The sequence below is a fragment of the Stegostoma tigrinum genome, chromosome 30 (genome assembly GCF_030684315.1).
Source record: "Stegostoma tigrinum isolate sSteTig4 chromosome 30, sSteTig4.hap1, whole genome shotgun sequence".
NCBI classification, from domain to species: Eukaryota; Metazoa; Chordata; class Chondrichthyes; order Orectolobiformes; family Stegostomatidae; genus Stegostoma; species Stegostoma tigrinum.
This window is the reverse complement of record NC_081383.1, coordinates 14,538,652-14,560,146: the sequence shown is the minus strand read 5'-3', so window position 1 is coordinate 14,560,146 and position 21,495 is coordinate 14,538,652. Positions and strand designations below refer to the sequence as shown.

General features: G+C 37.1%; 1 protein-coding gene across 2 annotated transcripts in view; it reads left to right on the top strand.

The window, feature by feature from the left end:
• Positions 1-21,495, top strand: part of polrmt (polymerase (RNA) mitochondrial (DNA directed)) — a 97,880-nt gene that overhangs the window by 46,418 nt on the left and 29,967 nt on the right. The window contains exons 10-15 of one of the 2 annotated variants that reach the window (XM_048559887.2): positions 4,466-5,254; positions 6,487-6,609; positions 12,624-12,746; positions 13,202-13,381; positions 18,233-18,319; positions 20,179-20,292. In XM_048559887.2, coding sequence (XP_048415844.1) covers positions 4,466-5,254; positions 6,487-6,609; positions 12,624-12,746; positions 13,202-13,381; positions 18,233-18,319; positions 20,179-20,292 — 1,416 coding nt within the window. Of the gene's footprint in view, positions 1-4,465; positions 5,255-6,486; positions 6,610-12,623; positions 12,747-13,201; positions 13,382-13,460; positions 13,609-18,232; positions 18,320-20,178; positions 20,293-21,495 lie in introns of those variants that run through there. The other variant, XM_048559889.2, reaches the window with a different exon arrangement.

The window sequence follows — 21,495 nt, the reverse complement described above, 5'->3', positions numbered from 1 at the left end:
GTGGCAAATTTGCATACAATATGTCTTTACAGAATGCAATAGGATAAATCGTTTTTCTCAGTGATTTAACTGAGTGAGAAATATTTACTATTTTGCCCGAGATCAGTTTGTTCCTCTTCTTTGAAATAGTATTGCAGGATATCACAGATGCACCTGGAAGTGTAGATGGTTTTGATTCAATGTCCAGTTTGAAAGACACACCTTTGGCAGTGCAAGTATTACAGTGGAGTGTCAGCATAAATTTTTGCTCAAGTCTGTGGAGCCTCCCTTAAACCCACAACCACCTGGATATGTGAATGTGCCATCACCTGAACCATAGGTGATAGAACTACTGAAACATACATTAACAGAGCTAAGCAGCTATAACTAAGTAAAGAGATAACAAGATGTAGAGCTGGATAAACACAGCAGGCCAAACAACATCAGAGGAGCAGGAAAGCTGACGTTTCAGGTCTGGATCCTTCTTTAGAAATGGGGGAGGGGAAGGCGATTCTGAAATATATAGGAAGTGGGGGCGGCGGATGGAAGATGGATAAAGGAGCAGATAGGTGAAGAGCAGATGGACGGGTCAAGGAGGCGGAATGGAGTCAGTATAGGTGGGGAGTTAGAATGGCCGTTGGTCAGTCAAGGGAAGACGGTCTGGGCAAGGAGGGGGGGGAATGAGGCTGGTAAGTAGGAGGTGGGGCTGGGAATTGAGGTGGGAGGAGCAGATGGGTGGGAGAAAAGACAGACAGGTCAGTGAGTTGGGGACGAGCTGGGCTGGTTTTTAAGATGAGCTCGGGGGCAGAGAGATTTTGAAGCTTGTGAAGTCCACATTGATACTATTGGGCTGCAGGGTTATCTCAGTAGTGGTTTTCATTCAATTGTTCGGATGTCAATAGGCAATTGTTCATCTCTACGCTAGGACAGAACTAAAAAGAAGTTATGGAAGAATCTATTTATGCAGGCATTCTGTAAGTCAAATTTTATCTGTTTTTGGGCCTGAGTAATCTAGCAGGTAAATGGAATAAAAGCATTTCACGTAATGGTGTTAGCCGTTATTCTTTTTGTAAGAAGTGCTGTTCTGCTCATTAAGATGCGTAAGAGAAATTTTAATGATACCAGTATGGTTAGAAGCCAACAAATACAAAGTTTTGGATGGCTCTTAAGGCTATAATGTTATATGTTTAAAAGGGTTTTGAATGACAGGAATTGACATTGGTTTGATTTTTTTTCCAATTTACTAATTGTGTTTCGCTGCATATAAAGGTTCCTAATTATAGATTTATGACCTATTGTTTGTTTCATTTACACTTTATTGGAGGGCAATTCTTGTAACCTAAAAGAACATACATTGGTACTTTCATATTTCTTCAGTTTTTTTTTGTTAATTTAAATGGACATTAAGAAGTAACATCCTGCATGCAGTCTAGTAAAATCAAAGTGAACTACTACAATCTCACAAAACTGTTACAGTGCACAAAGAGACCATCTGGCCCATTGTGTCTGAAGTGACAATCAATGCATTTTAACTTTGTATCAAATGTTTGCTTTTCCCCATGTTTCTCTTTAAATATAAAGTCCACTTGAATGTCTCAACTGAATGTTCCCCTACCTCACTCACAGGCAGTGCATTCCATATCGTAACAACTTGTGGTGTAGTAGTTTTTTTCTCACTTGCATTTCCTCCTTTAGGAAAGAATTTACAAACCTCTGGCCCTTGTTCAGTTTTGTAATGGAAATAGTTTTTCCCTATCCACCGTGCCCACGCCCCTCATGATTTTGAAAACTTCAATCAAATATCATCTGAGATGTATCCTGTCCAAGGAAATGTTATCTTTTCCCAATATTGTAATGCTCTCCATAACTAAAACTGCCAACCCTCTTTTGTTTTCCTTTTCGATCTTAATTGGATGACTAGTGACCGGTAATATTTAACATCCAGATTAGCCCGCCCTTAAGACATATCACTTACAAAGGTCAAGTAAGAAAACTTAAAAGACCGAAACAAAGTTTGATCATTAATAAATTGCCCATTTTTAAACTTCATTTGTGAATGAGTTATTGACTTATACTAACAGAATTAATATAACAGTGTCAGTCTGCTTAAATGGTTAAAGCGTTTAAGTATACTACATATTGTAATGGCTAATGAAGAGTTGCGTTTTTCCTGCAAATTGAAGGAGTAACACAAGAAAGAGAGGTTTCTAGAAATTTGCACTTTCATTCAGCATCTGAAAGTAAGACTAGTCATTCATCAGATTTCTGTTTAGTCTTTCATCTGCTTTACTTTCAAAAGTGCAGAATGCCACTAGCCCATTGTTACAATTTATTCTTCTGTTAATTGCATATTAATCATGTTTAATTGTGTACAGGCAGTGGGCCTTAACAAGAGATTCATTTGAACTCGTGTAAATAGGCCCAGATGAAAAATTAGTTGTTGGGTTAAGATGTCTAAACGTGAAATGCATAACTGTTAATAAAAGTGTGCAAAGATTGGCTTTAGTTCCATTTTTCGTCAGCTGGAATTGTGGAGTAAGTCCATTATAGTTTTTTTGTTTCACACAATCATACCTAAAACGAGTTAGAGAATTATTTTGCCAAAAATTACTTAAATATTCTTCAAATGTGTGTTTTTGTCACAGTACCAACATTTCAGTCCCATCCATAGTTGCTCTTGCATGGTGATTACTTTCTTGAACTGTTGAAATCTACGTGACAAAGGTATACTCCTGCACTATTAAGTTGAGAATTCTGGGATTTTGTCATCATTGAAGGAATAGTGATTTACAATTGATATGAAGGTACCTAGCCTACATTTGTATCTTTTTGGCCTTTCATTGATTGGAAGTGGCAGTCCATGGGGTGAAACCTCTTGCTATCTTGTATCTATTACAACGGAAAACAAACATAATGTCCTGTCCAGTGTAACTAGTTCTGAATGATTAGCTGGATGCTGGGCAGCTTAGACTTGAGATGGTGCTGCTGTTGGATTGTTTTTATTGCCATCAAATTTAAAGGATCTTTTAAAGGTATTGCTGGTAATACTTGTCTGTGGTTTAAGGTGCCTGCTGTGGCTTGTCCAAGTCTCTGAAGTATGTAGAGGCGTGAGTTACCTGAAACCAGAATCCCAAAGCAACCGTTCTACCTGAAATTTGTTCATCGTAGTATACTCCAAGTAGCATAGTGGAAATGTGTTAATGTCCTCGTAGAATCCCTGAAAAGGTCAGAAAAACTAATCACCTCATAGCTTGGCTTGCGACCAGCCAAAATGGTGACGGCTTATGCAGGAAGGCACCAAACGTATCAAGGAGCTTTTGTTGGGCATTTGCAGAATTGAAGTTAAGGTATTGGAGGGAAGGAGTAAACCGCAAAACAACTCATTTATCCAGATCTTTCAAATACAACCCATTCTACTTGGTAGAATCTGCAGATCCCAATTAAACCTGAGTGAAAGCAAGTTGCCCTCAGTGCCAAAGAACCGTCTAAGAAGATGACAGTGGAATATTTTACTTTATAGCTGTGTTTTGTATGCAGTTCCTTCCTTTCCCATTATCTATTTTGTGCCTCTGAAACTTTTTTGGTCATCCCTTGTTCACCATAGTTCTTTGGGATCTTAGAGATAAGTAGTGTTCTTGCTCTTGGCAACTTAGATTTGCAGAAGTTGAAAATCTGTTTGCAGATTAGGAATGTTTTAAGTGACAGCATGTTTATTAAACAACTTTAGCTTCTCAAACAGGGTCTTTCCTTAGCAGAACTTGTGCCAATATTCATTTGAATGTTATCTTCCATTAGTTGAGCACGTAAGGTGACGTGGTGAATGTTGTGGGTTGCTGAATAGTTATTCTCCATACCAAATGCATAATTTCTTCATAATCCAGAACATTTAGGGTTTCTTTTACTGAATTTAAAACTCTGTTTGGTTGGTCTCATGGTCAATGTCAAGTAAAAGACATGAATTTGTGCTATTCAGAATGATAATCAGATAAAATTAAAATCTGAATCTTAACATTGATAAGGCAGGATCCTTATCTGCAGCCTCCATTTCAGCCATCAACGTTTGTCATCTGTGGATGTGATGATGTCCTTCAGTGTTCAATTGGTTGCTCAGACAAAATAGGTGAACTATTTCAGGGTGTGAGTTTGGAGTGGGAGGGAAAAAAAACTGTGTATCCACATCTTTACAAAAGGCACTTTGCTATCATACTGCAATAAAATGCAATAGAAGTAAAGAGGAATCTTCAAGATGTATAAAATTAATTGGTTCAGGAGAGGGAAACTTTCAGGGAAATCAGATACATATGATTTTCAATGTTTGAAAAATATACATCGAGTAGAGACTTTTTTTTAAAAGGTATATAAATGGTAGAAATTTGAAATAAAATCAAAATGTTGGGAAGTACTCTCCAACTCATCAAATTGGGTGGGGGAGTGCAGCAGGTTGGTTTATTGTTTTCAGTATAAGCTATTTGTTATATTTTTGCAGATTGGATTCATCAAGCCACATCCTATTCTAACTGAGCTCCTTTCAGAAGCTGCTGAGACAACTTTAATCTTTGACTCCTGTGTCATGCCAATGGTCTGTGCTCCTGTCCCGTGGACTTCGCCTCGGTTTGGAGCCTATGTTCTGGCACCCACCAAATTAATGCGGTGCATGGAAGGGGCTCTTCAACATCAGTTACTCTTGGAGAAATGCAAGAGTAGTGACTTGCATCCAGTGCTGGATTCTTTAAATCAACTTGGTAACTGTGCTTGGAAGGTTAACAAACCAATGCTTGATTTAATTATTTCTATTTTTAATGATAAAGGAAATGAGAAGCTGGAGATTCCACCTCCACTTTCAGAAGCACCACACATGCCCAAGTATGACCCAAAAGCTGACATTAGTCCAGCAGCCAAGTCTGTATTGAAAAAGAAGATAGCTTGGGTCAAGAAAAGGGCAGCTGAAATGCACAGTCTTCGAATGGATGCCCTTTACAAGCTTTCCATTGCCAATCATGTCAGAGATGACATATTTTGGTTTCCTCACAACATGGATTTTCGAGGAAGGACATACCCCTGCCCACCATATTTTAACCACCTGGGCAGTGATGTCACTCGTGCTGTATTATTATTTGCAGAAGGAAAGCCCTTGGGAGAACATGGATTAAATTGGTTGAAAGTTCATCTTGTTAACTTAACTGGCTTTAAGAAAAAGTGTTCCCTGAAAGAGAGAATTGATTATGCTGACGAAGTAATGGACAACATCTTGGATTCAGCAGATAATCCTTTAACAGTAAGTGAATATTATTTCAACGATGCCAGTCAATCAAATAAATGTTATTATCTGCACTTTCAAGTTTTTGCACCAAAAACAGAAATTGCTGATGAAACTGAACAAGTCTGGCAGTATTTATGGAGAGAAAGCAGAGTCAACATGTCAGAGTCAACATGTCAGATACAATGACCCATCAGAACGGTGAGAGTTCTGATAAAAGGTCACTGGATCCAAAACATTGACTGTGATTTCCGTCCACACATGCTGCTATACTTGCTGAGTTTCTCCAGCAATTTCTGTTTTTGTTTCAGATTTCCTGTATCTGCTGTTTTTTAACAGTTGTTATTGCATCTTGTTTGAAAATTGCAACTAAAATTGACAGTGAAATGTGCTTCTTGATATTCTACGGATATAAAGCAATGGAGTAGTTAAAAGGGATTGCTATTTTTATATCAGCTGTATTCCATTATAAGTTTTATAGAATCCTTAGATTTGCTGTTACTTTTATTCACCACTGTTTGAGAAAATGATTCATGATTATCAAACTTTTGCTAACGTGAATGAATTAATAATCCCAGAGTCAGCCAAAAGGTTGTAGAATAAATGGACAGTACCCATATTCAATTATGGCGTTGTAAGATAGTCACGTAGCAGACATGAAACCTTGCCCACCAGGAGACAAATAAGGAATTTGAAAGATGATAAAAGCAAGCATGTAGATGAAATAATGAAGAAAGTAAAGCTGGAATAAAACTAATTCATTAAGTATGGATTAAAAGTAGGCATGTCGACTTATTCTGTGAAATAACGTTCTTATTCGAAAAGTTGAGGTCCGATGTGTACTTTCAATGAAGATCTGTGACTGCAAATTAAAAAGGGTCTTACATTTTATTAAAAACTGTGGTGATCCAAAGCATTCAGTTAGAATTATGTGGAAAGCTTAAATTATGTAAACCCTCATTCGTGAAAGTTGCATTTACATATAAGCCACTCATTTATATTTCTAGCATTTCAAAACTTTTATTTCATAAATACTATGCTAAAATCCTTGCGACTTAAAATGAAAAGTAAAATCCATGTTTCAGTGTAACACAGTTTGTTGTAGAAATTGTTTTTGTCTTGAATGTTTGAAAGCATCCAAGTGCCAAAAGATCAAGGAACGAGAGTAAGTGCAGATCGTTTGCCCTTGATTAATGATGTTTACACAAAATAATGTGTCTGTGTATCTAAGATACTTTTGCTCTTCCCAGGGGAGGAAGTGGTGGATGAATGCAGACGAGCCTTGGCAGACATTGGCCTGCTGCGAAGAGATAGCACATGCTATTAGATCACCTGATCCAACCAAATACATTTCTTATTTCCCAGTCCATCAGGTACGTTCTGAAATACTTAGGAATTATCAACATCTTTTTTCTATCCCGTTATACATCAGACAAAAATTAATCTAAGCAATAGTGTGATCTGCTTTAAGCGATTACAACAACAAATTTCACTTATAGAATTTTTACTGCAATAAAATTTCCCACAGAACTCAATAGGAGTGGTATGGAACAAAATTTGACACCAAACCAAGTAAACAGGTGTTAGGCAAGAGCTGGATTAGAGAGTTAGGTTTTAATGGGTGTTTTAAAGAAGGAAAGACAAAGGATTTGATAAATGCAAAGAAGGGAGCTTTGGAACTAAAATCTTTGGCAACCACCAACAGAAGAGTAATTCCAGTCAGAAATGCTGAAGGTATCAGAATTAGTGAAACAGATCTGAAAGGTGTCGTAGGACTGAAGGAGATCATGGTGTTGAAGACATGAAAAAGAACTGATGGCCTTCTAACTGCTTTAATAATTTACAACAGTGAACATTTTTAGGAAGAACTTGCATTTAATTGAAGATCAGTACTCTTAGCAGCATTTGTCAGTACATGTGCTGATTTTCTTTCAGCTTCCTAAATTGATACTGTAGGTGGGTGGCATATATAAGTCAACTGCGAGTATAAGGAAACACCATTTTCTGAGCCCAACTAGTTGTATTGGTTTCATTAAATTGGCCTATAAATTGGCTGACTCCACCTTGCAGCTATTCAAACACTAATAATCAACCTCAATTCTTCTTTACACTGACGTTTAATTTATCATTACCTTTTATGATTGGTTGTGAAGGATCGAGCAAATGCTATGGGCTGTGTTGTAAAAACACATGGGAGATTAAGAATAGAATTGAATAGAATTCCTTCAGTGTGAAAACAGGCCATTTGGCCCAACAAGTCCACATTGACTGTGCGAAGAGCATCCCACCCAAACTCCCCATCACCACCCTCCCCCGATTCCGGTGCCCCATCCCCCAGGATTTGGTCAAATTCTTTTCAATTTACAACACTTTTTGGGCAGCTGCCACTCTGGCTCAGTTTTTGCACGTGCTCGTTTAACACAGCATTTTTCTTTTTGGTTATGTGTTGTGTTCTGTAAGCAACCTCGGGTGCATTGTTTAGTATCATCAACCATGTAAAAATGTTAATGAGTCTCTCAATACTGAAGTAAGAACACATTATTCTACCAATAGACTTAATGAAGAAAACTGAGAAGTACCTTTCTTGTAAAGGAAAGCATGGTGTTCTGTATAATTGGAATTGACTGCTGAACAGTACGAAAAAAATTACATGGGATTTAGCATCTTTAAAGAGGAGTAGAATTCCTCTTTGACTGCATCTACATTTTTGTCTCTTTTTCCTAATTTATTTTCAGATCTCCAGTAATTGCAAGATTTTTTTCTCTCTGATGTCAGTTGTTGGGAATTGTGTTTCAAATTAGCAACATAGGTGAAGAGCTAGTTGAGGTACAGGACATCATCTACGTAGTTTAAAAATTTAAAACTAGCAGTTTGGTGAATTCAAGATTAAATTCTAAAAGACTATAGAATAGAATAGCAATTTATTGTCACATGTATTTTTACAAAAAAGTACGGTAAAAAGTTTTATCATCCCTCATATCACTATAAGTATTGGGGGGGTGGGGGTAAGCGGTGAGATGCTCTGAGGGAGCATCTGCCAACTTGAGGCTCTTGAAAAGACAATTGGAAATCAGACAATATGCTTTTTTGACTTTGATAGTTTTCTTCTAGTTATATGTAATAAAGTATTTGGTCTAATTTTATGATTCAGCACAAACTTAACACCTGATGTTATAACAGTAGCATTGTGGTCAGAACTACCTCCTATCACTGGAGAGTTGTTGATGTCCAATTTCATTTTTCCATTCAGTTAGTGACGGGTGACATATAATGAGTGCAGATTTTTTTCAACATCTATTTTGCTTTGTAGAGAATTAGTAAAAGTGCAATGAAATTTTATTCAGTTGTTTAGTAGCAGTATTTAAATGGTGAGTGGGCTATCTCTGATTGTAAATGGTCTGTTAGGAATATGAAATTCCCTTTACATCTCCAGGACCAACGCTTCAAAAGCTAGTGTTTTCAGATAAACGTGTTGGACTGTGCTGTGATTTTTGACCTCTTCCAACCCAGTCCAACATCGGCACTTCCATGTCATCACTTGGAAATATACCACCTAAGTGTTTAAATATTAAGGGGTTGATTTTTGTTTAAAGTTCCATTATAAGTTGTCAGGAATTGTTCAATACTGCAGTTGGAAATTGTGACTGTTTTAAATCTAGAGCATGTTTGCACATAGTATATGCATCATTCTTTCTCCACAAATAAGATATTATTTATAAGAGAAATATTACTAATTATGTATGACACAGCAGCAAAAGCCACCTAATTACCTTGTGAAACATATAACGGAAATCCCTGAAAGGACGTTCTGATTTTTTATAGGTAATTGGGCATGTGGCCTTTTGATGGTAATGATTAAATTTTCAAAATTAGTATAGGAATGTTATATAACTTCAACAAAAATATTTTATTCTGTTTTAAGTAGAAATGCCAGGAGTGTTTGGATGCAGACAAATGACTAATTGTCATTTTGGTGATTATGTATGAAAATGTCAGATAATTCTTACAAGTTTGATCTTTTTGTTATTATGAAAATCCTGATAACCGAATAAAGCATAATGCTTAACCTGCAGCACATTTCCTGATATGCAATTTTTGAATAAATTATTGCTTGTCTTCGTACATGGAAGACCTGGAAAATTGCACGAGTTCTTAATACTGATTTGCATTGTAGGAATCAGTGTTGGAGGTCCAACTAATACTCAAAACGTTGCTTTTAGATCCCAAACAAGATAAGAAACTGGACAGCTATGAAAATAGGAGCAGTAAATTTATGTCTGAATAATTGTTCACATGAAGGAGACTTTTGACATCAACAGAGAAATTAGCTAAAGAGACTGTTTCCACATTTTGTCTATAATATGAAGTGGTTTATACGTGGTTCAGCTTTTAAAAAAAATTCATTATTTATTTATTGAGAGTTCCAATGATAGTCAATACCAAAGAATGTGCAGATTTGTGGGTAATCTGACGCGATTTAAAGCACATCATTTTCTACCTTGTTCTGTGACTCAGCACCGTGAAGTGCTTCTTTACAGCTTTCTTTGCCTATAAGCCTCTTGCCCCAGAAATCTAAAAAAGGTTTGAACACGTGCCCACTTGAGTAGCTAAGCCCACTTGCTAAAATACAGATAGCAAATAGTTATGCCAACATTTGATGTATTTCTTTCTAATAAAATGGAAAGGGCTAGTAATCTATATTACATGCACTGATATATTTAAGTAGTTATGACAACTTTATTTGTCCACTTGCATGCATAAAGGAAGCTTTATTGTCTTTCTACAAACCATTCAAGGGGCGGTATGAACTTGTTGGGCCGAAGGGCCTGTTTCCACGCTGTAGGAATCTAAAAAAATTCAGATTTTTAACTACCTGTGGTTAGGTAAATGGTTGCATTCACATCTATGAGAAAGCACAATGTAATTAAAAGCCATGGCCACTAGATGGTACTGGAATTTTCTGAAAAAAAATTAAATCACATTGTTTCTTTCTAACTGAAGTTGCTATCCTTCAAAGTAAGGACCTTAACCTAATAAATTAAACAAATATCCATTCCATGACAGCATGGTTAGTCCATCATGCTGTCTTCTACCTTTTCTAATGCCTTAATTGAAGTTTATCTTGACGGGTTGAAACTCCGAGGAAACCCCAGAGAAAATTTTCAGAATTATGACATTGATGGATAATTTCAGATTTTGTAGTCTGAGGAGTCTGCATGCATTGTGTATAATATTCCAGTTGCATTGTTGGTATTAAGAATCTGAACTGCTGGAATATTTACTTTAGATTCTAGCTGTGCCTGCACAGCGTTTGTCAAAATAATAATGTCCTTTCAGGAAGGAAACTGACGTTCTTATCCAGTCTGGCCTATATGTGACTCCAGACCCACAGCAATGTGCTTGACCCTTAACAGCCCTCTGGGCAATTTAGGGGTGGGCAATAAATTTTGCCTAGCCAGTGATGCCACCATCCCATGAATGAATAAAGAAGTGAAAGAGGACAAACTTCAAGGAATAATCGACTGAAATTTAGAGTTGATTGTAAAAGAAACACAGTAATAGCTTGGGGTTTACAGTAGAAACAATAGTGAAGATTTCAGGGCTTTTTATTATTAAAGAATAAAAAGCACTGCAGATTTTGGTGTCTGCATGGATGTAGTTAAATGCAAATCAGGAAGCTGCTCTGCATTATGCCCACCTCCTCAAGCCTTCATTCTAAATGTATCTCTCTCATTGACTTAACACGCAAAAGGGTCTGAATTTGCACTAGATACCCACAAAACACAGCAGAAAATGTTACAGTTCTCAGTTCAAGTGTATGTGAAATTTTAGTGGTGATATTTGTAAATTACTGCTGTCATTTTGACTTGACTGAGAAATGTAAATGTACAGGAGATGCATAATAGATATTGCTTTAGTTAAATCAAATTAACTACACTCATTGTAAATCAGTCAATTTGGTGTCTTATTACAGTGGGGAAGACCTCCCTCTGTCATTTTGTAACTAGTTGGAAATATAAAGTTTTTGAAAATCTTTTTTGTAATGACTGTTTTATCTCTATCTTAATTTCATCTTTCTTTCTCATTAACTTTTTATGCATAACTTAACATTGAATCGAACGCTCTAGCACCTCCTGGTTTTAACTGTACATGCTTCGTTAACAGTTCAGTCTGACTGGTTGAGGAGGTATGCCATTGCGCTCTCAAGATCCAAAATCAGAAGCATGGTGAAGTTGCCAGTCTGTTTTGACTCCCTATTCATTGCCACAGAATCAGGGCTTGTATGTTTGTAAGACAGAAGAAAATGACACATTGAATGACATTAGAAAATAAAGGACTGTCCCCTAATTTTTACAAAATTCAAAATTTTTCCTACAACTATCAAAATACAGGACTGCCTTCGAGTGCAACTCCCATCCTCTTCCTCGTACTACAGAATATCTGATTTCTATTCCAATTAATGCATCTTGCTTGAAATTTTGTTTCTTTGTTATTTTTAGAGTGGTAGGGAGACAATTTAAAGATAGACTCCTCATTTCTACTTTTCACACAAGGCCATGGAATTCAATTACTGTGCCACAAGTAAAATCACATTTAATTTAAAAAAAACAATTTGGCTTGTTGGTCTCTTTGATTCATGCCATCTTCCCCATTGTAATAAAACACCAAATTGTCTGATTTACTATGAGTGTGGTTAATTTAATTTAACTAAAGCAATATCTATTATGCATCTCCTGTGCATTTACATTTCTGTCCAGTTTCACATTGACTCAAATTTTTTTATTTTTTTTGGGTTAAATATCAAACAAAACAACATCATTAATTGATCTTTGTTGTATACTTTCTCTCTGAAGTTTACTATATGTGCATTGTAGCGTTGATGTATCTACACTCGTACTTAAGGCAAATTTACAAAACTACAGGGAAAAGCATTGTCTTGAGCAAAGTATGATAATAAATTAGTAGTGTTGCAGTGAACTTAACAATGAACAGAATCATTTGGTTAGATCTAATTTAGACAACCAGTCAGACTTTATTTGGAATTAAGGCAGGTGCCATGTTGGCATAGTTGTTCCACACACAGATAATTCAAGTCAAAATGAATCAAATCATTATGCACGTTTACTCGGAAATGCTCTATTTTAAAATATCGGCCTAAAATTTCTAACTGGCTAAGTAAGGGAGTTAATGTGGCATTGGTGAATTGCCACACTTTTTATCTCTTCCCTTGGTTAAAAGTACATAAACCAAAGTTAAAATAAAAATATGTTGATCCATTGACTTTATTATTGGTGCACTAGCAAACTGGTTTTTAAAAAAAATCAGTTGTTTGTGCAGATTCAAGACAGACCAAACCCTTAAAACTATTTTACCTGTTATTTAACAGGATGGCTCTTGTAATGGTTTGCAACACTATGCTGCTCTAGGACGTGATGTGATTGGTGCAACCTCTGTGAACTTAATGCCATGTGATGTACCGCAGGATGTTTACAGTGGGGTGGCACAACAGGTAAGTGATCTGAGATAAATGAACTAGAAACAGTCTAAGCGGCAGTAGTCGCAAGTTTTAGCAAAGATTTGTAGCTCGGGTTGTGAGTGAGGTTGTTGCCTTGCTCGCTAAGTGGCTGCCTGTGTGGCATTTTCATATTCTCCCCATGCCTGCGTGGGCTTCCACCGGGTGCTCCAGTTTCCTCCCACAGTCAAAAGATGTGCAGGTTAGGTGGATTGTCTGTAGTGGCCAGGATATGGAAGGTAAATGGATGAGCCATGGTAAATGTGGGCTTATATTTAGGGTAGGGTTAAATTTGTTGTAAGAAATATCACTGACAAAGACATTAACGGTATAAATCAAGTTAATTCTTTGCACCTTACAGCAAACAAATATTGATTTATTTTGACATTTGCTTTTTTGCTGAATGCATAATCTGGGTTCATTATTGCAATTGCCTTGTGTTTTCTTCACAGGTTGAAGAGTTTAGAAAAAGAGATGCCGAAAAAGGTGTAAAAATTGCTCAAATCTTGGAAGGCTTCATTAATCGGAAGGTTGTGAAACAGACGGTGATGACTGTCGTGTATGGTGTGACGCGATTTGGTGGGCGTCTCCAAATTGAAAAAAGATTGAAAGAAGTTGAGGATTTTCCAAAGGTACTAAAATTGCAGTGGCTTTTGCATTCATTTGCATTCATAATCCAGCATTTATTCCATATTTTTCTTGACCACTCAGTTTGGACAGATTGACAGAATTTCCAGACAACCATTTTGACACTGAAAGAATCTACTCATCGGCCGTTATTATTTTTGTTTTGATGCCCATTTATAAACTTGAATATGCAGCAAATTGGAAATGTTCCAGTTCACTCATGAAAGTACTGCATAAACAAGGTATTTCTTTTGCATTACTTTGTCACTGTGATTTCAATAAGCTGCTAAGATTTAGCACAGTTGTAAGTTGAAAAAAAATACTGTAAATTCTGATACTTCGACTGAAAATCCAAGTAATGCTAACCAAATTAATAAACATCTAAAAGTGAAAGTTAAAATTCCCAAACTTGTCAAAAAAGCTTGTGTTGAACGAAAAGTTATTCAGCAAAAGTATCCAATTTTGGACATGCTAACAGTTTTTTGCCTTTTGAGTAAGTGTTTTGCTTCAGTTTCAAAGTCAAACTTTTATAGAGCATTTGTTGGCTTATTGGGCAGCACAGTGGTTCAGTGATTAGCACTGCTTCCTCACAGCACCAAGGACCTGGGTTCGATTCTAGCCTTGGGTGTCTGTCTGAGTGGAATTTGCACATTTTGCCCGTGTCTGCGTGGGTTTCCACCGGGTGCTCCAGCTTCCTCCCACGGTCCAAAGATATGCAGGCTAGGTGGATTGACTATGCTAAATTGTCTGTAGTGGTCAGCGATATGCAAGCTAAATGGATGAGCCATGGTAAATGTGGGCTTACATTTAGGGTAGTGTGATGGGGCTGGGTCTTGGTCTGCATAGGATGCTGTTGGGAGGGTCGATGGTAGCTCTGGACCAAATGGCCACTCTTTGCACTGTGAGCATTCTGTGATTCTATTCTACGACTCAAATGGCTAAGAAGATAAATCAGGTGCTTTGAACTGGTAACTGCAACAAGACGCAATTAACATATATGCATTAATGGCAAATTCCAAATGATAAAAGTAACAATTTAGCAAAATTTTACAGCGAATGTTTTTTCATTAATTGACTGCAATGAGCATAGACCATATAATTTTCAATTGCAAGTTGTTTTGAATTATTCTAAAGTTTACCAAATGTTTTGAACATAACAAAAGATAATGATATGAAAAAAATTGAGCTGAGCAGCTCTACATGTGCTTTATTTTAGTGAAATCGATATTTTTCAAATGGCCAATGCAGGAATATTTGTATTTTTTTCTAGTCAAGTAGCAATGTTTCCCCTCTCCTACATGGCTACAGAGTCGCTCCAAGGGTCGGCACACATATTTTGGCGAGCCAGTGCGAGTGCCATTCCCAGCTGTTGACTTTTGAAAGTCATTGTTAGTAGGGCTGCTAGTGATCCGCACAAAACGAAACAAAATTAGAGGAAATGCAGTTAATTTGCCTTATTCACTGGGAGTGGTGCAGCTTTTTTTTTGTAGAACGCTTTTATGTTACGTAAAAGACCATAAGACATAGGAGTGGAAGTAAGGCCATTCGGCCCATCAAGTCCACTCTGCCATTTAATCATGGCTGATGGGCATCTCAACTCCACTTCGCTGCACTCTCCCCGTAGCCCTTGATTCCTTGTGAGATCAAGAATCTATCGATCTCTGCCTTGAACACATATAACATCCCGGCCTCCACTGCGCTCCGTGGCAATGAATTCCACAGGCCCACCACTCTCTGGCTGAAGAAATGTCTCCTCGTTTCTGTTTTAAATTTACCCCCCACTAATTCTAAGGCTGTGCCCACGGGTCCTAGTCTCCCCGCCTAACGGAAACAACTTCCCAGCGTCCACCCTTTCTAAGCCATACATTATTTTGTAAGTTTCTATTAGATCTCCCCTCAACCTTGTAAACTCTACTGAATGCAATCCCAAAAGGGTAGTGTTCTTTATTTTGCACGAAAGTTTCAGGTGTAACACAGTTTTAAAACAAAAGAAAACTTAAACAAAGGCAAAGAGGCCTCACGTTTCCAAAAATGCCTTTGATGACATTGGAACATGATGTGGAGATGCCGCTGTTGGACTGGAGAGGACGAGTTCAGAAATCATGCAACACCAGGCTATAGTCCAACAGTATTATTCTAAAACATAAGCTTTCAAAGCAAGGTTTGTGCTTGCAAATTAACCTGTGATTTCTGACCTCAGAACAGGCAACACACCTTAACACCAAAGAAATACTGTTCAGTTGTAGTTATTTCGGTAAGTATTTCTTGAAACTTGATTCACTTTTGACCCAGAAGCAGTGCAGTAAGGAATATTTGTAGTTGTTTGTGGAAATCTCCGAAATCTCTCAAATTTAAGAGGACTATTGAAAATTTGCATCGGTTGTGAAAGAACCGTTTACACCACTGTTAGTTAATGACGAATACTGGTACAGATGACACTTCACAATTGAAGCAGTATTGCACAAGGTAAGCTATGATTGGAGTCCGTATGGCCAGACACACTGGAGAACTACTTGGAGAAGATCTGTTAGATGAGGAACAGATGAAGCCACAAAAGTGGAGCAGATGGATACAGAGCACACACCAAATTCTTGAGAAAAAGGAAGCACAACTCTCTCTGGAAGAACGCATTTCTTTGGCATAAAAGGAAGTTGGGACTATCTGAGGAACTGTCCAAGTGAAGAAGGCCTAAAATCTGAAGTTTGGAGAAATCAATAAGGTAGATATTTTCTTAAAAGTGGCTAAACCGTGAAACCATGTCAGCTCATAAAGAAACTGTGGAAAGCCTTTCCATGTAGACTATCCTGACCTGAGGGGGAAAGGATTAATAAAATTGTCCTTTGCTGATAACTATACTGTGAAATGTAAGGAAGAAACGTGTTTTCAAATAGGACCCCTGACCTACCATGCATAAACAAGGAATGGCATGTTGTGGAACTGGGCATCTACATAATGCCATTCATGCTGAAGAAGATTCGTGTAAAATATATCTTTTGTCATATTTTGGATTGAAAAAGAGTTTATTTCTAGATGGCATGGAGTTAAATACAGTTGATGTCCAAAGAGTTTTGGATGTTCAGGTGCATAATCTTTAAAATGCTTAGAACAGGTGCAGAAAATAATCAAGAAAGCAGATGGAATTCTAGCCCTTATCTCGTGGACTAGAATATAATGATGCAGTAGTTTTGCAGCTTTACATTTCTGGGCACCACACCTTGGGAAGGATATATTGGCTTTGGAGGGAGTACGATGTATTTTTTGCAAGAATGATGACTTAATCCCTGAAGTCCAGGTATGAGGAAAGATGATACAAATTATGCCCGTTTTCTCTAGAATTTGAGATTGAGGTGGTCTGATAAAAGTCTTCAAGACATTAACAGGACAAGCTGGGTCGATAATAAACTATTTCCATCGGTTGGGGATTCTAGAATTTGGGGGCACAGTTTTAAAATTGATGGCATTTCTAGCAACAAATCTCCTAACATCTCTGGGGTTATCAGTGACCAGAAGCTGAACTGAACCAATCAAATGAGCACTGTGCCCGTAAGAACAGGTCAAAGGCTGGGAATTCTGAGGTGAGTAACTCTCCTAATTCTCTAAAGGCACAACTCAGAAGCACGATATAATATTCTTCTCTTGACTGGATGACTCCAACTCCAACAATGCTCAGGAGATTTTCAACCATTCAGGTCAAAGCAATCCACTTGATTGGCACCTTATTCTCAACACTACTCCCTCTGCCATAGTTGTGACACAGCAACTCATCAAGGCTGTTATGATGTAGCTTCCAGACTCATCTGTACCAACTAGAAGGAAAAAAGCATTAATGGCATGGGAATGCCACCAATTGTAAAAATCCTCTCCAAACCATACCGTCTAAAACAGCATTGTCATCTCTTCATGTGGGATCCAATCCTGTTCACCGGATGTTCAAAACGCATTTTCCAGCATGAAAATGCTTGAAAACTGATTTCTGTTTTCAACATGGAAGTACTTAAACCAGCTATAAGAGTTGTAGCAGTCTCCTGACTGAAATCGATGAATAGAGCCATCGACGTAGTCTGAACAGAGGATAATTAAGTAAACAAGAATTTAAGAGCTGCAGGATAGGATGAAAATAAATAACAGAACTAGAAAAGAAAGCATATCTACACACACTTAAGCTACTTATTTTGATATCCTACAGAGCCACCATATGTTTGTATTTAATTTTTGCTTTTCCAGCATTTTGCAGTAGCCATGATTCAATATACTATGCAGCTGAAGGTTGACCAGCTTTCAACACCCCTTGAATGTTTTTCAGCATACCATTTTTCTTTGCAAGGTCATCTAGAGGAAATTGTTGTATCTGCTTCTCATTCACTTTAAACTGCAAGAACCAATGTGATAAAACATAAACTAAAACAGGAAAAAACAGTAAATATTGATAAATGTAAATGGTAATACCGGCTCTAATTGCTTACGTGGAAATCAATTTTGCATCGAAAAGAGGCAGAATTATTTCATTGCAGAACACAAATGCTTTGATTCTGTCATTAACCTTGGATGTACCAAGACAGGTAAAAATATAGCATTTTATATTTGCCTGTAACAGCTATAATGAATAAAGCATAATTAGGTTTTATTGACTCTTACATTTTCAAAACAAGGCAAGTTTCTGGTGATTTGTTACAGCAACTTCAAATAAGGTCTGAAGTAAAAATGACCACGTCTTGCAGATATACATTCCATGTGGACTGAGGTGGTATAGACGTGCAAGAACATATGTAACAGAAAATTACAGGTTAACTTTTTTGCACTGATCTTAGTGGAAGTAGAAAACTTAATATAACTAGCTAATTTTACTTAATTTTCAGGACCATGTGTGGGATGCTTCTCATTACTTGGTGCAGCAGGTCTTCAGCAGCTTGACAGAAATGTTTACCGGAACCAGGGAAATTCAGGTAATTTCATTAACTGCAGTAATACTATTGAAGAGTAGATGCCTGAATGGCCCAAGCTTAAAAAGCTGTTTAAGCGATAACAAATTGTGGAGCTGGATGAACACAGCAGGCCAAGCAGCATCTCAGGAGCACAAAAGCTTACTCAGATTGCTGTTTGTTTTTTTTATTGCAATATGTAGAAACAATACAGATTTTTTAAAAAAATCTAAACATGCAAAACATGTACCTAATAGTCTGAATTATTTGCTATAAAGACTTTTCTGCATGTATACTTTATAAGTTTAAAGCAACAGCAGGGCAAATGTATTCCTCTCTGCCAGCTGCAGTCCTAAATGTGAACTATGTTGGCGATAATCTTTATTTTCAGTAACAGATCCAAAAAATTAATGGATGTCATGGGTCTTGGAATTGATGGTGTGTGTTTTGCACCAACATTTAAGCCATTGCTGTATATGCAGTCCCGCATCTGGAGAAACACAAGTTCCTGGAACTGAGATTGTTCCCTATCCAGACCTGTTTCATGGTGCTGTTGCTTGAAAATAGTTGATGTTGGATGGCAGTCCCCCTTCTTTAGTGCAATCTTTAAATGATTGCAGGGTCCCTTTATGGTCCATTAATTTATACCTGAAACATGCCCAATTCCACATATACTGGATGTACCATTACCTAATTCTTCAACAAATTGAGGTAAAGTAAGCTGGTTCCTCACCAAGCCATGCTGCTGTTTCTGTCAGATAAGCTGCACTTGCCATTCAATTTGATAGCCTGGTGTTCACCTTCAGCTAATTTTAGTCTTTTCAAGCTATATAAAGCACTGGCTGCTAATTCTGAGACCAGACTGGCTCACCTCCACACTAACAGTACACATTTCACCTGACCCATTTGGAATAAAATCTTAACTATTTTGTAGTATGACGTAAAATTGATCTCGTTATTTTTAAGTTTACAGTTGTAGGCTCCTAGAGAGGTGTGGAGTGGCATGTAACCAACAGGTCACTTGTGATGAACATGTTGCAAAACTCTGTTAGCTGGTTCAAGATTGCTCGTATTAAAATCAGGGTGAATATGAAACTAGGAAATACTGAATTTTCAGATGGCTAAGACTCTAGTTGCAGTTTTAATGTAAATCTTTCCATTCTGCTTACATTTCTCAGTTTTAGTGTATAGCTCTAAAAGTGAAGTTGTCCCTATTTGAATAGAAATCCAGTTTTTCTTTCTCTATGTATACTTTAAATGTCCCTTACTATTTTTGCTTTGAAAAAATTGTTAATTTTCGCAAACTCAAAGCTGCGGTTAAAATCATAACTACTTTAACAACTTAATTTCAGACTCTACATGCAGTATCTAGGAAAGTGTAATTGCTTACAATTCTTGTGCAATAAATCCAGTATGCTATTTTCCATCCTTTGTGAAACCTGTCATTTATATATCAGGAATCCAGACAGAGAACCTTTTGCATCACAAAATCACTTTTGCAATATATTCTGTATTTAAGATTATGATTTATGAATTATTGTAAATGGTTTTTACATCTTTAAGATACACATAGTAAAGGTTTCAGTTCTAATGTAGTGTTGAGCTTTACATATGGTTTTAAAGTCACAGTATTTCTGAGGTTTGGTGTGGACTTGTTGAGCTGAAGAGCCTGTTTCCACGCTGCAGGGATTCTGTGACCCTATGATAATGAGCAAAACTGGCATATTGAACCTCAAGGATAAATATCTGACATTATCTCAAATGCTTTTAATTTATTTCCATCACAAATAATCTTTAATTGGTTAACTAAGTTATTAACAATCATGCGCTACAAGTGAATTGTTGTTTTAATCCTGTCACTTGAGTTTTTTTTTATCTTTTAGGACTGGCTGACACAAAGTGCACGATTGATTTCAAAATCAGGAAGTTCTGTGGAGTGGGTGACGCCACTTGGGCTACCAATTGTACAGCCATACCACAGGACCAGGACTACATTAGTAAGTACTGAGCAAACATATGACTACTGGTTAGTAAGTTACTTGTATGTCTGACAAACTGATCTGCCACTCAGTTGAATCATAGCTGCTGTGTATCTCAACTCCATTCACCTGTGTTGTTTCTGTATCCCTTATTTAACAAAAATCTTTCAGTTTTGAATTTTCAATTGGCCCAGCCTTGATGGCTTTCTTTGGGAAAGAAAGCATTACAGATTTCCCTTTCTCTTTCTATGAAGAATTATTTCATAATATCACCCTGAATTTCAGGTATTGTCTTCATTTCAAGATTGTGTTTTTTTTCTGCACTCCCAAAATCTGTGGAAGTAGCCTCTCTCTATCTAGCCAGTCAAAGTCTTTTAATTTTAAGCAGGTCAATTTGATCATCCCTTGATCTTTTAAATCCAGTGGAATAAAGAATTATTGGATCAAACCTCCCCTCATAGTTTACCCCTTGGATAGAGTTGTTGATGTGAAACAAGTTCCAGTATTATTGAATGAAGTTTTCATCTTTCAACCATGTCTAGTGGGATCCCATTAAGGCCATTTTGCCCTTTTAGGGAAGGCAACCTACTGTCCTTATCAGTTCTAGCCTACATTTGATTATAGAAATGTGATTGACTCTTAACTATCCTCTGAATAGAATCAAGGAGCAGAGCTAAGCCATTCAACTTTGGTTGCTCCATTAGTGCATAAGATTATGACTGATCTAATTGTAACCTCCACATTCCCATCTATCCCTGACTGACTTAAGAATCTATCTACTTCTGCCTTAAAAGATTTTAGGTTTCTGCTTCTGCCATCTTTCAGATAATAATATATTCAGTCACTTGTATCAAGGGAAATTAGAGATGAGCAACAAATGCTGGCTTTGCCATTTACACTCATTTCTCCTTAAGTTCCAAGTCAGATTAGGAGTGCTGTCTCTTTGCACAAATGAAGCTGAGGTTTTTATTTAAATAAAGAACGGCAATTGTGTAAATCTGAAAAATTGACCTACGGGTCAGTAGCTCTCATTTTTCAAATTGATCTGCTCTTCTCCAGTCCTCAAAATATTCTGTTCTTGCTATACAATCACTGATTAAGGTTTTTTGATGCTTTAGCATTTTCCAAAGCATTTGTCCATTTTCAAATCACAGTGGACAGCTCTATTATTGCTACTTTAATACCAAATATAAGAAATAAGAGCAAGAGTAGACCACTTTG